This window comes from Aspergillus tanneri (assembly GCF_003426965.1).
Source record: "Aspergillus tanneri strain NIH1004 chromosome Unknown AapTan_3_pilon_pilon_pilon, whole genome shotgun sequence".
NCBI classification, from domain to species: Eukaryota; Fungi; Ascomycota; class Eurotiomycetes; order Eurotiales; family Aspergillaceae; genus Aspergillus; species Aspergillus tanneri.
This window is the reverse complement of record NW_022984630.1, coordinates 2,133,003-2,146,750: the sequence shown is the minus strand read 5'-3', so window position 1 is coordinate 2,146,750 and position 13,748 is coordinate 2,133,003. Positions and strand designations below refer to the sequence as shown.

Sequence of the window (13,748 nt, the reverse complement as noted above, 5' to 3'; positions counted from 1 at the left end):
CTCTCTCGGCCGGTATTTCTCCGCGTCTTGGATATTTCCGGATAATTCAGGTACGATGTATGTGTCATGTATAATTTCAGTGTCCTGGGTTTAACTGAGAACATAGACAGTAGATGGAAATACAGAAATGCAGAAATCAACCATGACTGCTACCGATGTCAAACCTAAAGTTCTCCTGCTGGGGCGCATTGTCCAGTACGTCCATCGACGGCGTCCATCTACAGGTTGATTAGCCACCACCTCACGAATCCTAACCATTATTTTTCACAGCGCAACCAAAACCTGGCAATCCCTCAGCGAAATCGCCGAATTAGTCCAACCAACCGCCACCAACCGAGCTGAATTTCTCGAGGAATGTCGCTCCGGCAAACTCGGCGGCGTGGTCGCTATATACCGGACGCTTGACTCGATAAGCATCACAGGCCTCGTGGACGAAGAAGTGGTGAATGCATTTCCTAGCTCGGTGAAGTACCTAGCCCACTGTGGTGTGTCCTCTACATATCAACCAGCAAACATTCGAGCGAGTTTCTCGAAGCGAATTAGAATATATTAACACTATCTAGGAGCCGGATACGACCAGGTAGACGTCCGCGCATGCAGCGCTCGCAATCCGCCCATACGCGTATCCAACGTTCCGACGGCGGTCGACGACGCAACTGCCGATGTCAATATGTTTCTGATCATTGGAGCTCTGCGGAATTTCAACGTAGGTATGCAGACCCTGCGCGAGGGTAAGTGGCGCGGACAACCGGCTCCTATCCTGGGCCATGATCCGGAAGGCAAAGTCCTTGGAATTCTAGGGATGGGTGGGATCGGACGGAATCTAAAGAGGAAGGCCGAGGCGTTCGGAATGCGGGTTATTTATCATAATCGACGGCCGCTGACGGAGGAATTGGCTGCCGGGGCACAGTACGTGTCGTTCGATGAATTATTGGCTACTAGTGATGTGATCAGTTTGAATCTGCCATTGAATGTAAGCATTCCATTGAGGATAGAAACCAGACTCTTTCTGCCTCTCTGCCGAGCTATACTGATAAATATAGAAAAACACACGCCATATAATCAGCAAGCCCCAATTCGACAAAATGAAAGATGGAGTGGTGGTCGTGAACACAGCCCGTGGCGCCGTCATGGACGAAGAAGCCCTCGTGAACGCCCTAGACAGTGGCAAAGTCTACTCTGCCGGACTTGATGTTTTCGAAGACGAGCCCGAAATTCATCCCGGTCTTCTACGTAATCCGAATGTGATGCTGGTCCCGCATATGGGGACATGGACGGTCGAAGTAAGTCTCTAACAGCTATACCTGGGAGGAATCAATCTACGCTAATGCTAATGCTAATCCTGCCTCAGACCCAGACAGCCATGGAAGAGTACGCGATTGAAAATCTGCGTCTGGCTCTTGAGACTGGGAAGTTGAAGAGTCCTGTTCCTGAACAGGCGGATCTATAATTTCGTCGGGTATATTTGATTAGTATATTCCTTAGACATATATACCAGATTCTAGACAGGTTTATATCAATAGATGTCATTTACTTTTTATTATATGCAGAGCCATGGTAGGTAGAACTTAAGCCAGACTATGAGACAAGATAGAGTATTCGCTTAATTGAACAAGTTTTTGATAACTACATCTTTAATCAAGTAGTCCAAGTATATACAAAAACAAATTAGAGGAATGAATGCGCCTCTCGCCGGATGGTGCATAATATTTACTTCATTGTAGAACCACATAGCCGACTAGAACTCATAGGTGTCCGGTGAAGTTCACACAACTACCTAGGCCATTTGGTATATGTGCGAATAAATTCCAATGGGTGAGTTTCCATGTGGGAATGCAGCCAGAACGCCGTTGTGCTGCCATGACCCAACATAATTGACACTCACAATAAACTCCTGAACCATGTCTTCCCGGTTGAAAATGATATAAAAAAGAAAAGAAAAGAAAAAGAACAAAGAATAGAATGGAAGAAAGAGAGATATAAGATAAACCAAGGTGAGACCAATATTTCAAGTGAAACATTAAACCACCGGAAAAATTTCTACCATCCGCTTTTTTCAAGTTACAGGTTGCAACAACAGACTTTATTGTAGATAGAAAGGCGCATTCCTATTCTCGTGAAACGATCCAGGATCGGAGAACCATCCCGCAGACGCGTTTGATCACTTGCGTGGTCCCTTTGCCACCGGCTTCCTGTTCGAGGAACTTCTGGGCAACATACAACTTGGCCCCAGAGTCCTTCTCGTTGGTCGTGATGGGCTGCGGGAAGCTGCGCGGAAAATCCGCCCACCGCTGTCCGAGATGACGAGCGATAGCGATGGAATATGTGACGTCGCGATTTTCAAACGTATCCAAGAGCGTGCGGCAACGGGCCAGGGTATCATCGATCTCTTTGGCCGAGCTGGCCTCGTTATCATGAAGCGTCAAGAAATGCCCAATAGCGCTCCAAAAATCCAGCGACCGCTGGGCCAATTGATCAGCAAGGGAGGGCGGATTGGCGGGGGTTTCCCGGGGTGGAAACTGCGCCAAAGGATTGGAGTCGAGATGTTCTCCCGTGATCATAGCCTCAATCACATCGAGTCGTTTGGACGAGGCCAGGAGATCATAATCTTGTCCATGAGTCCCATTCGAAACGCTCATGACATGACGGCACAAAGTCATAGTGCTCCACACTACAGATGCTTCGAAGCTCTCCAGTCGCGCGACAACATTGGGATCGCTGAGGTTTCGATCGTTAAAAGCATCGATCAATGCCGAATACTCAGCCATAAGTTGCGCGTTGCCCATCAGATGTGTCAAGGCCTTGTCCTGGAACCAACGGGTCTCAAAGAACTTGTCGATCGCCGGGGCGTACGTAGCCAGGAACACTGCTTGGATCTCCTCGAGGCGGTTCGGCGGGAGGGCGGTAATCGGATGAGGGGGAGGGGGAGGAATGCCTCGCAATGCGAGGAGGTCGCTCACTTGGACTTGTTTGACTGTCAAGGTGTTAGAAGGAGCAGGCGGACGATCCGTGTTCGTGGCTCACCTCTGAAACTAGTAGGGTCCGAAGCAGTGGTTGTGGTTGCCGGGTTGACTGTCGGCTGCAAACCTCCGTCGGTCGCATTGCGTATACTCGCCATGTTCGACGGATTATTTCCATCCAACGCCGGATCGATCGTCGCACCGTATTCGAATTTTTCGGTGGAAGTGCTAGGTGACTCGGACGGAGCGAAGGGTTGGGTGACTGCCGGGACGTAACCAGGAGGTGCAGCTGGGTACGACGGCGACGAGGAGGAAGAAGGGTCCTGGGGATTAACGACCAGCGAAGGATGAGGATTGGGAGCTGGTTGGATAGCAGAAGGGGTTGGCTGCGGTTTGAACACTGGATCGTAGCCCAGACATTCACGTTTACTCTTGACGCAGTTTCGGCAGACGGGATGGCCTTCGTCGCACTGTCAACGGAACAGCAGCAGGTTAGCGAGAGGGGAATGCAAGTAAAAGGGAGGAAGAGAGGCCAAGCTGGGTGGGAATCAGGAAGGCAAGACGCAGCAGCAAACGCACAAGTGAAACGGGGTGGGAGCAGCAACAATAACAAGCGGAAAAAATGGCGGGGTTCGTCTGCAGTCCGTGGTGGGCTGGACGCGAGCCGAAGCGACACAACGCACGCTTCTTCTCAACCTCCCAAACCCACCACCGCAATGCTCGTCGTTGGCCCTCCATCCAAGGAGTCCTGGTTTCTAATTTAACACGATTTCCATGTCACGTACCTTAATGCGTCGTTTTCGGCATGTAAGACATCCGGTTTTCGTCCTACGCTTCACTTCCTTCTTGTGCCGTGCACTCGACAGCATCTTGTTCGGATCGCCTGGGAGCTGATAGCGCATTTGCGCGTTCGAATTCATTCCCATCTGCCCCATGTCCGTTGGATAGCCTGTCATGTATTGCCCCACCGATGCCATCGCCGGCATGGGCGATCCGATGGGTGCTTGTGGGATATGCGATGCCTGGTGATCCATCGTCTGCATCGAAGGGGCACTCATAGAATTCGGTGAGGGTTGATTGCTGTGGTATATCTCCTGGGTTTGTTGTTGGAACTGTTGCTGATGCACCGGTGGATGGCCCTGTTGCTGCCCTTGATGCTGTGGCGTGGGCGAAGAATATGGCTGTGACGGCGTAGGCTGCTGCGGCGGCTGTTGCTGTAGCGAATGCTGTTGTTGATATTGCGGTTGCGATTGCGATTGTTGATTCTGTTGCGGTGGTTGTTGCTGTTGCTGCTGCTGTTGCGGCGTGTAATGCTGCGGATACGCGCCATTGGAAGGTTGGTAAGAAGAGTCAGTAGTGGTGATGCCTCCCATAAGCCCAGTAGCGACGCCAGATACTGCGGGTTCGGATCCCATAGGCTCTGATTCCACAATTTCTGTGTCAACCTGTTTTGTATCCGTAAACGAAAAGTTTGTGTCCATGTTCGAATCCACAGCGGGTAGGGTGGTGTCCAACGGAGGTAGGGATGTATCAATTGGTGGCAACGATGGTATTGCCGAGTCCATCGGTGGCAGTGATGAGTCGATACTTGGGATGGGCGCGTCCATTGCCGGCAAGGACTTATCTATCGGAGGAAGTGAGGTGTCCAGACTAGCGAAGGTCGAGTCGAGGTCTGGATTGCCCATTTCCGCAGAAAGCGCATCGGTTGATTCGCCAACAGGTTTGGGCGTCTCCTTCGACGGGTTTGCTTGTTCTGTCGTGTCCGCCATCTGAATCGCGGTTATTCTCCGAGTCGTGCACGTACGGAGGAATGATTCCGATAGGAACGAGCGAGACAAAAATTTGACGTAAATCTTCAAGAAAAATAACTCGATCGCCGATAGAGAGACAGACAGAGAGAGAGATAGAATTTATACAGCTAAGAGTATTCTCCGTGATCGAAAAAGACTTTTCGTCGGGTCGGCCGTCCGTCAGAATGTAGTCTCTGTAACTCTGAAAACCGACTGTTAGTGGACAGAGATCAATGCAGGTTAAGTTGCTTGACTGTAGTGCCCATGTAAAAAGGATTGCACCAGTGATTGCAAAGAAAATTGAAGGGGACGAAGAGGCAAGGGTCTTCCTGATCCGCGCATGACCTCAATGGGAAAAGAATTTCGATATAGGCAGTATCTCAAGGGTTGGCTGGCGCAACATGACGAGCGCATGCACATCTCATAATCGCGCATCAACTCACACATCCAAGCCTCGCTACCCTCGATAAATCCTGCGATTCGACCCAGGCTGATGCTTGGGGGGTCATGCATTCATTCTATTCTCATCGGAGGTCAACGCAACCGGATGGCTTCTACCCGAGCCTGCAGCGTACAGAACTATCACCGCAGTATCACTCCAAGATATCGAGACCGATTGCAGGCGAAAAAGGCCACGAGGAAGTAGCAAGTTGAGATTGATCGATCGCCGGGAACTTGCTGTAGAGGAGGTCTCGAGTGGCAGGAACAAGACAAGCAATGAGGAGATAAAGTCGTTCACTTACCAAGCACATCCAAAAAAACAAAGCGAAAAGAAGCTAGTCAGATGCTATTCCACCAGGGCACTAAAAATCCAGACTGATAGGCACCGCATCTGGGGTAAAGGCGGACGACTGGGGGTTGCGACAAAAGACGAAGAGAACTTGACCGGCCCAAGCTTTTGGATTGGGGAAACGGCGAAGTGTCCGAATTTTAAGGCAGGAATTCCATTCACCAAATCCCGGCTTTCCAGAATCTCCATCGAATATCTTCCTCTTAATTTCTTACAAGACTATTCCCGGTTAACTTGTGTGCATGCCCTATTCTTTCTTTCCTATAATACTATACGGGCAGAAAAAATTAAGCAATTCTACTGTTACTCACTGATCGAAATCAACTTAGTTAATCTATATACCTTACCTAATATCCGTATAATGATTATTAGTTAACTCTCTGAATCTACATGCTTCCAATCTTTTCATCACAGACTAGTCACTTTAAAATGGAAATGCTCGCCCTATGGACATCCCAACACCGAAGCTCAAGTCTCCTTGTCTTATACTCAGACCTGAGGTCACGGTATCCAAGCCATCAATCCCGATGAACCGGAATCTTCGAGCCAACAGGCATTTCGAGAAGGTTATTACCAATACCCGGTAGCTAATTCTGGCGGTAATACGGTAAGTGCACTTTCCAGTACCGTCTCCTGTTCACCGAGTCAAGTGGTAGGTAAGAGAGCCATACTATCGTGTTCCGGGCCATAAGGCCAAGCACGGTCGACAAGCTCGCTATTCAACCTAGCCTTTAGAACGATGATGCGCCGGGCGTTTCATGTATTGTAGATAACGATGGCCCAATGTTATTTCTTCATAGCCTTCGGCTTGCGTTTCTTGAAAACGACTCCTCCCACTACATCTTCCAGTTCTTTCTTGACCCCGGAGACAGAGGATGTCACAGGTTCTGCCTTGGGAAGCACTGGTTGCTCCATCTCTGGAATCGGTGCTTCGCCCTCATTTTTCGGTCGTACCCTGGACCCCTCCTGATCATTTCCAGCGAGAGTTGTATCCGATGTCGATGGCTCCTTTCTTTTTAATATCTTTTGTAGACGCGAGCAGCTCATCTAAGTCGGTATCGTCCTGAGCCCCGGGATACTGCCGAGTCCTTGATCCCCAGGCCTTGCTCACAAATCGCTCGGCCTCCTTCTTAGCTTCCTCCTCTTCTTCATCCCCTTCATGTTTTCTCTTGCGCACTCCCAGTGATAGCTTTGACTTCTGTCTGTCCGCATCTAACCCGATGACCGTTTCAGAAATCGTCTGCCATTCACCCGCCAGAGCCATATCACCACGGTACTCCTCCGGAATCGCAACACCCATGTCCGCCAACTGCGCCATTTGTTTCTTCCTCTCTTCTATGGAAACAGGTCTCTCAACGGGTTTCGAGACGGGAGAGGCCGCCCGTTTCCAGGGTGCTTGATTGCTGTCATTGCCAGCGGCCGACCCCGCGACAGTCTGCCGTAATCGCTCGACCTCATTCTTTGCTTTCTGGGTCTCTCGCTGTTCGCGCTCATTATCTCGATGAATATCACGTAGAAACCGTTTCAGGTTTCCTTGGTGCTTTCCTGTGGCTTCGTGTTGAGATTTCTCGAAGGGGGTGTCGCGGATGAATATCTTGCATTGCTTGCACCAATATCTAGGCTAAAGTGTGTCAGTACATCCATGGCAGGGCAAAAGAAAGGATACAGAAGGATGGGACCTACTGCTGACTTCCAGTACTCCGCCATAGTTGATAAGTTAGTTCTTCAGGAGCACTGAGCTAGATTGCCGATGATATCACTGTCTTGTCCGCAAGTTGACACTTTCTATTTGTGGGACCGGAGCTAGTCCCGATACGGTAGCCTCACATCAATATGCAATGAAAATATACCCGAAATAATTGACTGAAGTACTAGACTTTCACTATTTTTGGGCATACGAATTTGTATAATATAAGATTTGCTACGTTCTATTACTCTAAGTGACTCGTGTTGAATTATATGCTAGGAGCATGGCCATTCGCTTCTTCTAGTATGTTTCTCTTGTTCTATTAAACCATTAGCCTTCAAACGGGCATGGGCAGTGAAAATTAAATTAAAGGTAGGGATGAAAAAGATAATACTCGTAGATCACCCCAGGTATCTAGTAACACTTTTTCTACCATGAAATGTGAATCCTTGAAGCAACCCATTAGTTCTAGTTCAGAGCATATATCTTGCCTTACTGGAACCACATTTTTAACTTGATTGCCGTAGCATGTACAAAATTCTCTATAATATTGAAAAGATAGCAAACAAAGCAATTGATCTAATGTACAAATATAAAAACTTGCCACATCGACTTCGAGACTGTCGGGCTGGCGGGTGTACTGATCCAAAATCAACAAGAATTTGACTTCTTCTACATAGATCACATATAATTAAACGCAGGTGCTCATGCAAGAAGGGCATCCCTAATTCTACCGACGATCTCTTTTTCACTCGTCTTTCCATTCCACAACCTTGAGGGTGTTAGGATAGTAATCGTTCCTAGGATACGACAGGAGGCGTAAAATCTGGAGCACGCCGTCTAGCCCATAGAGGCATTCTTGTTCGTACAGACTGAGGTTGCATTTAATCCTGACAAACTCGAAGACACTTGCCAAAATTCCCACGGCAGTGGGAGTTGCATAGATATGCCACTTTTGAACACAGTCTGCCCTTTCCATCGAGAAGTAATTGAGATCCCCAAGGTGGTAAACTTCTCGGCGTTTGGCTTAGGATTTGACTGATCCCCCCGTCGTTGCCATTCCCATCACTGTCATGGATGCAGATCATATTAGATCTATCTGCGGGGAATGTCCTATCGTTGGTAGAGGCAGCTAACAGGATATTGCCCCGCTTGCGAAGCTCTATGGATGGATCTATCAATTCCGGGATCTCGGTAATCTAGCCCAAAGGAAATGGAAATCAAGTGCACTTTCTGCTCGATTGCCCAGTCACTGGCTAAATAATATCAGTGAGTTACTCGAAATTTATCTCAAGGAAACCATTTCTACCTTCATGCCCTTCTGGATACGATGTACATCGTTGTTGATTTGAAGGTAGCCGTGGCCGACTTTACGCTTCCACTCAGCCAGGATCTCTCAAGCACCAAAGCTTTGCATGGGAGTAGCGTTTCGTAATCGAGCTCATCAGCAGTAGTATATGCTGGTTCTATTGTTTCTATCTCCAGAAGAAAAATGCCGAACGAAACCACCTGCTCGTCCATGTCCAGTTGGGACTCTACTGGTACGGGCTAGAGCCTGCATGGTAGATATGGCTGCCAGCAATTGTCGATCTCAGAACCTTCCGGTAGAGCTTGGACAAAAAAATTGTCTAAGGAACAGTTCCCTCGAGGCAAGTGGCTGCTATACAAGTGAAAAAGGGAAATTGCGAGGATAAGCTGGACAGTTTTACGGTCCTCGGTTTCGAACTGACATAGCTCGATGCTACCGGCCGTAGCAAGGCAGCAGGCCCTTTTCGACTAGGTTTTGCAGGCTGATCATCAACTGAGGCGGACAATTGTCCGTATCCATTCTCCCAGAACCGGACGTTATGTCTTGATCATCGAATCAGATAGCCTGTTAGCTCGTCAGGCATAGAGGCGCTAGGCAATCACAGACATTGTCCGGATTGCAGCGAGAAATCGCCCGATCTACACGGTAATACGGTAGACTATATAAAACTGTTAGACTCACGGTGCTGTTTGATTTGATTTGCACAAGTCAGCCAAGGGACTTACCATCGACACTTCGCTGCCAACCAGCCCTTCTTTGTAGATGCTTCAATGAGGAGATTGAATTCGGGCTAGAGAAAACTAGAGATGAATCATAGCACAGTGTGCCGATTGACAAGTAATGCGTTCAAGCTTTTCGAAAAGAGACTCGAATCACTGGCTGAACTTATATGCACGCGGGATGGCTACAATCTCGTTACTTCGGGAAGTTTTGGTGACAACCTCCTGAAATGTCGTGCCCAAGACATCACGAAAGATCCCATCCACTGTTTTGCTGAACTGTTATATCTTTTGGTGACTTCTATATGGTCTATTGGGGTTTGTGCATATCGAGGATCACCTTCTGAAATGAAGCAGCAAATGTAGTATTGCCCTTTGGTGGATGATGACCTGGCGCATCGATACTTCCCTCTTCATATAGGGCCACGCTCTCTAGCTCGCTTTTGATCACCGCAAGTCTTGGGTATTTGAGGCATATCTAGTAATTAGGTTAGACTCATCTTGGTCAAATGCTCATGTTCTAGGACTTCGACGTAAACGTACCTCAGTCGAAGGAGGAGCAACCAAATTTCCCTTTCTCCGATTCTACAGCACTTTATCATCCGGAAGGCCCTCAAATACCGTCAAGAGGGAATACAGCACAAAAACAAAACCTACTGAAATTGTTTTCGTCTAGTATTTGTTGGGTTGCACTTGTTCTAGCTGGAGGGAAGTGGCTCGGACATCGAACCGAATACAGATGATAGTATCTTCAGCGGCGGTCACTCCTTGCAATGTCGTGGGGAGACCTTCAATATGGGGCAGGCTTACTTTGAACAGCGGGTAGACCGCAGTAAGAAACTGCCATTCGGCGGCGTCGTCGCTCTCAACGCGCATGGCGTTCGGTCTTCGGTGAATAGAAATTTGCACGATAAGGGGGAAGAGTTGATTCTCTAGTACAAGCCAACGCTGGAACAATCGAGTATTTATAGCCCTGCTCAGCTGGACTCGTGTAAATCCTGGCAAATTGCATTGACAAGGATTGTAGCCCTCGGCGGCTGCATGATAAGTGGGAGATTGGTCGTAGGTAGCCGCCAAATGATATATAAATTACATTAACTCTCGAATTGAGGCACCCGAGATACAACGATATTCATGCCCCAAACAAAGGCCACATCGCCATGTACCACCTAATGCATCTTGCATTCATAGCGTTAGACTCCAGCCTATGAGAGGGAATCCGGGAGCTCTGTTTTAATGTTAGTACAAAGCTTCGATGCATAATAATGGATATCCAAGGCATCATAGTTTACAAAAATGGCCCAGAATCCCCCATGTAGCATAAATTGTTATCTCTGCCATCATGAGCGAGACAAAACTTCGACTCTGACTCTCGCCTCCGTTAAATCTGCTTCAAACCAGTACCCAATATCCTTGGTACAATCCACAAGCTCCACCTCCCTTTTGGCAAATTTCACGCTATCGCCCAAATTCACCAGTTTCCTATCTTGCATTGCACTGCCCTCCTCCTCGCTATCCCATCCATCTATATCCCCCATATTCTCTTTACTCACTGGATCCATTTCATCCGTCTCCCAGATCAACCTGCATTCGTAAGGCGGCAGACCAAACAGCCGTGAGACAATGGCTTTCACCTGGTATGTATCAAAGGATCTAGGGATTTCTTTGACTTTCACGACATCTTCTGATGACGGGGATGTGGAAGACGATGATGGCAGGTGAAACGCTATCTTCAACAATCGTGCTGCAACAGATCGCGGATTCACCGACGCATTAGGTCCCGTCGAATCCGAAGCCCTTTTAATTATGGGCTCGCCGTGGATGTGACATAGCTCGCTATACCGAGGATGTCTCGCGAGGACGTCCCGTTTCGCTGTCTCTGGAGCGGCGGATAACTCCCTTCCAACGAGCGAAAGATAGTATAGTTCTCCGTTACTGCGATCCTTCGCGGTGATGTTTCCAAAGTTGAGAACCAGCAGTGACGAGAGTCGAGAGAGCGTCAACATGTATGCCTCGTCAACCGTCATTGGTTTCTCTGGCATGCCGGTGATAGCTGACGGCCCCACCGCTTGGTCGTAGAGGGGATTTCCGGATATTCGAAGGATTTGTAGACCGGGGAATACGTGTTGAAGTTCATCCACGAATGACCACATGTTGATTTGGTTTCGTGATAAATCGACGGATTTTAGTGTGGGTGAAAACCGGATAGGCTCTTCAGTTTGGTTGCGTTCGTGGATTGCATCAATGCAGTTTCCTCGCAGCGAGAGGTGTTCGATGTTTGATAGTGATGTGAGTGGCATGATTGAGGAAAGGGAAGAAATCTCGTTGTGCTCAAGGTTCAACGTCGTGATGGTGTTCGATACAGATACTGGGATTGTCGAGATCTGGTTTGCAGCAGTGGACAAAGTGGTGATGCATGGACATTGATAAGTCAAAGCTGATATCTAAAGGGCCATGCAATCAGCCTAGCCTCCCTGCAGTAATTGTTTCCATTTCGTAGACATACCTCATCCCAAGCCAAGAGGGTATCATCCAAGTGAAGTTCAGTAATGGCAAACTTCAAACTGCCCTCAACAGGGTCCAACCGATTGCCGCTGCAACTCAGTCAGCCTTGCACCCTATAGGTTCTCATCCAGTACCTACTTCAACTTCAATACTTTCAAGTTCCTGAGTCGGTCACATATTCCCATAACCTCTGTCCAACTAGTCAGGAGATTTCGACTGAGATCCAAAATGGTGATTTTGGGACAAGTTTGCTCAATCTCTCTACATGCAGACTCAATTTGTTTCAGTTCCGCTGCATATGAAAGAGTGCCCACAACACGCAGTCCGTCTAGAAGCACGATCTTCAGCTCCTGGAGCTCTGCAAGTTGCTTCCGGATCTTGTCAAAGCCGACTTCTTCCACAACCTTTCCGCTGATTTCAATAGGCTTTTGAAGAGAGCCATCGGGGACAGGTCCGTCCAACTTTTGACTTGCAGGGCTCTGCTCTAACTCCGGGGCGTATTTCTCCCGTAATGCCTCGAGAAAGCCTCGGGGTTTGTCCGCCGCCCGAGATGGACGCACGAACGACCCGGCTGTGGGCTGTTTGCGTCTACCTAGGATATGTATGAGCATATGCAGTCTAACAACCAGGAAATTGCGCGTGGGTTAAAGAGGTGGATGCAATACATGTAAAATATCTCACTCCTTGATGTTCTCCAGAGTGCTTCCCTCGAGTCGCGTCATCCCATTCGACCCCGAGCCACTCGCCGCTGGTACCCTCTACCTTTCCAATATAGCGAATGGTGCACAGATCACCGTTATATGATCGCCTCTGACTGACAGAACAAGTTGCGTCCATCACTGCGCACCAGTCCAATTAATTTCTGGCAGCTTCATCCATGCGAGTCCAAACATCGATTCGAAGCGTCGTCCTAACTGGCCAATCGCAGGTCCTCTTGTTCGCTTACATAATACAACGAATTTCCCGCCGAAGCTTATCGTCAACCATTCGAAGTTTCGCCGTTCCTCACCACCGAGTGTCACCAGGGTGATCTCAGTATGGATTTCCAGGTAAGTGTATCTTTTCCTTGTTTTATCTACCTGATATTCCTGCTATGTAAGATCCTGACCTGTCCCAAGAACCGTGCAGGATCCAAATTCGGCGGCGGTGGTGTCGCATCGCAGTCCGCGAGCAATGCGGACCGTCGCGAACGACTACGCAAGCTCGCTCTCGAGACGATCGACCTCGATAAAGATCCATATTTCTTCAAGAACCATGTGGGAAGCTTCGAGTGCCGTCTATGTCTGACGGTTCATCAGAACGATGGCTCCTACCTTGCCCACACCCAAGGCCGCAAACATCAAACGAACCTTGCGCGACGTGCGGCCCGAGAGCAGCGGGAAGGGAAGAACCAGGACCCGTCCACGCTGCCGGGCGCAATGGGCGTGCAGGTCAAGAAGCAGACGATCAAGATCGGACGGCCGGGTTACAAGATCACGAAGATTCGGGACCCGTTGACGCGACAGTTGGGGCTGTTGTTCCAGTTGCAGTATCAGGAAATTACGCCAGGAGTTCAGCCTCGGGTACGTTTCATGTCTGCCTTCGAGCAGAAAGTAGAGGAACCTCCGGACAAGAACTTCCAGTATCTCGTTGTGGCGGCGGAGCCGTACCAGACTTGTGGCTTCAAGCTCCAGGCTAGAGAGATTGATCGCAGAGAGGGTCGGTATTGGACTTGGTTCGATGAAGATAGTAAGGAGTTCTGGATCCAGATCATGTTTAAAACAGAGCGTGAGGAGAGATTCAGCGGGGTTCCTGGTCTGGCACCAGTGGACCATAAGGCTTGAGTTGCTTGTGTGAAGAGGGTTTAATTGGCTGGGTGCAAAAGTTGATGGCATGCGTTGTTGTTCATCGAAGGGGTTCATATGGCGTTTCATGGTGTTCTTCTATCTCGCAGATAATGTGACTTAGTACCTTTACCTCGACGGTTGACTTGTACACTAAGAGTCTTA

At 48.8% G+C, this 13,748-nt stretch overlaps 6 protein-coding genes across 6 annotated transcripts; 2 read left to right on the top strand and 4 right to left on the bottom strand.

The window, feature by feature from the left end:
- Positions 1 to 142: 142 nt before the first annotated feature.
- ATNIH1004_004520 (D-mandelate dehydrogenase-like dehydrogenase) lies at positions 143 to 1,450 on the top strand (the record flags this gene model as incomplete). Its single annotated transcript, XM_033569190.1, has 5 exons — positions 143 to 195; positions 271 to 485; positions 564 to 973; positions 1,044 to 1,283; positions 1,352 to 1,450. 5 exons carry the CDS (start codon positions 143 to 145, stop codon positions 1,448 to 1,450), a joined length of 1,017 nt encoding a protein of 338 aa, XP_033427996.1.
- Positions 1,451 to 2,108: 658 nt separating this feature from the next.
- ATNIH1004_004519 (putative C6 finger domain protein) lies at positions 2,109 to 4,729 on the bottom strand (the record flags this gene model as incomplete). Its single annotated transcript, XM_033569189.1, has 3 exons — positions 2,109 to 2,974; positions 3,025 to 3,430; positions 3,746 to 4,729. The coding sequence occupies 3 exons, from the start codon at positions 4,727 to 4,729 to the stop codon at positions 2,109 to 2,111; spliced, it is 2,256 nt and encodes a 751-aa protein (XP_033427995.1).
- Positions 4,730 to 6,510: 1,781 nt separating this feature from the next.
- Positions 6,511 to 7,247, bottom strand: ATNIH1004_004518 (putative formin binding protein; the record flags this gene model as incomplete). The annotated part of the gene is made up of 2 exons (XM_033569188.1): positions 6,511 to 7,161; positions 7,224 to 7,247. The coding sequence occupies 2 exons, from the start codon at positions 7,245 to 7,247 to the stop codon at positions 6,511 to 6,513; spliced, it is 675 nt and encodes a 224-aa protein (XP_033427994.1).
- A 2,318-nt stretch (positions 7,248 to 9,565) lies between these two features.
- On the bottom strand, positions 9,566 to 10,131 carry ATNIH1004_004517 (uncharacterized protein; the record flags this gene model as incomplete). Its single annotated transcript, XM_033569187.1, has 2 exons — positions 9,566 to 9,733; positions 9,979 to 10,131. The coding sequence occupies 2 exons, from the start codon at positions 10,129 to 10,131 to the stop codon at positions 9,566 to 9,568; spliced, it is 321 nt and encodes a 106-aa protein (XP_033427993.1).
- Positions 10,132 to 10,595: 464 nt separating this feature from the next.
- On the bottom strand, positions 10,596 to 12,597 carry ATNIH1004_004516 (putative tubulin-specific chaperone; the record flags this gene model as incomplete). The annotated part of the gene is made up of 4 exons (XM_033569186.1): positions 10,596 to 11,699; positions 11,762 to 11,849; positions 11,899 to 12,352; positions 12,426 to 12,597. The coding sequence occupies 4 exons, from the start codon at positions 12,595 to 12,597 to the stop codon at positions 10,596 to 10,598; spliced, it is 1,818 nt and encodes a 605-aa protein (XP_033427992.1).
- Positions 12,598 to 12,797: 200 nt separating this feature from the next.
- Positions 12,798 to 13,583, top strand: SF3A2 (spliceosome assembly protein PRP11; the record flags this gene model as incomplete). Its single annotated transcript, XM_033569185.1, has 2 exons — positions 12,798 to 12,809; positions 12,879 to 13,583. The coding sequence occupies 2 exons, from the start codon at positions 12,798 to 12,800 to the stop codon at positions 13,581 to 13,583; spliced, it is 717 nt and encodes a 238-aa protein (XP_033427991.1).
- Positions 13,584 to 13,748: the final 165 nt, after the last annotated feature.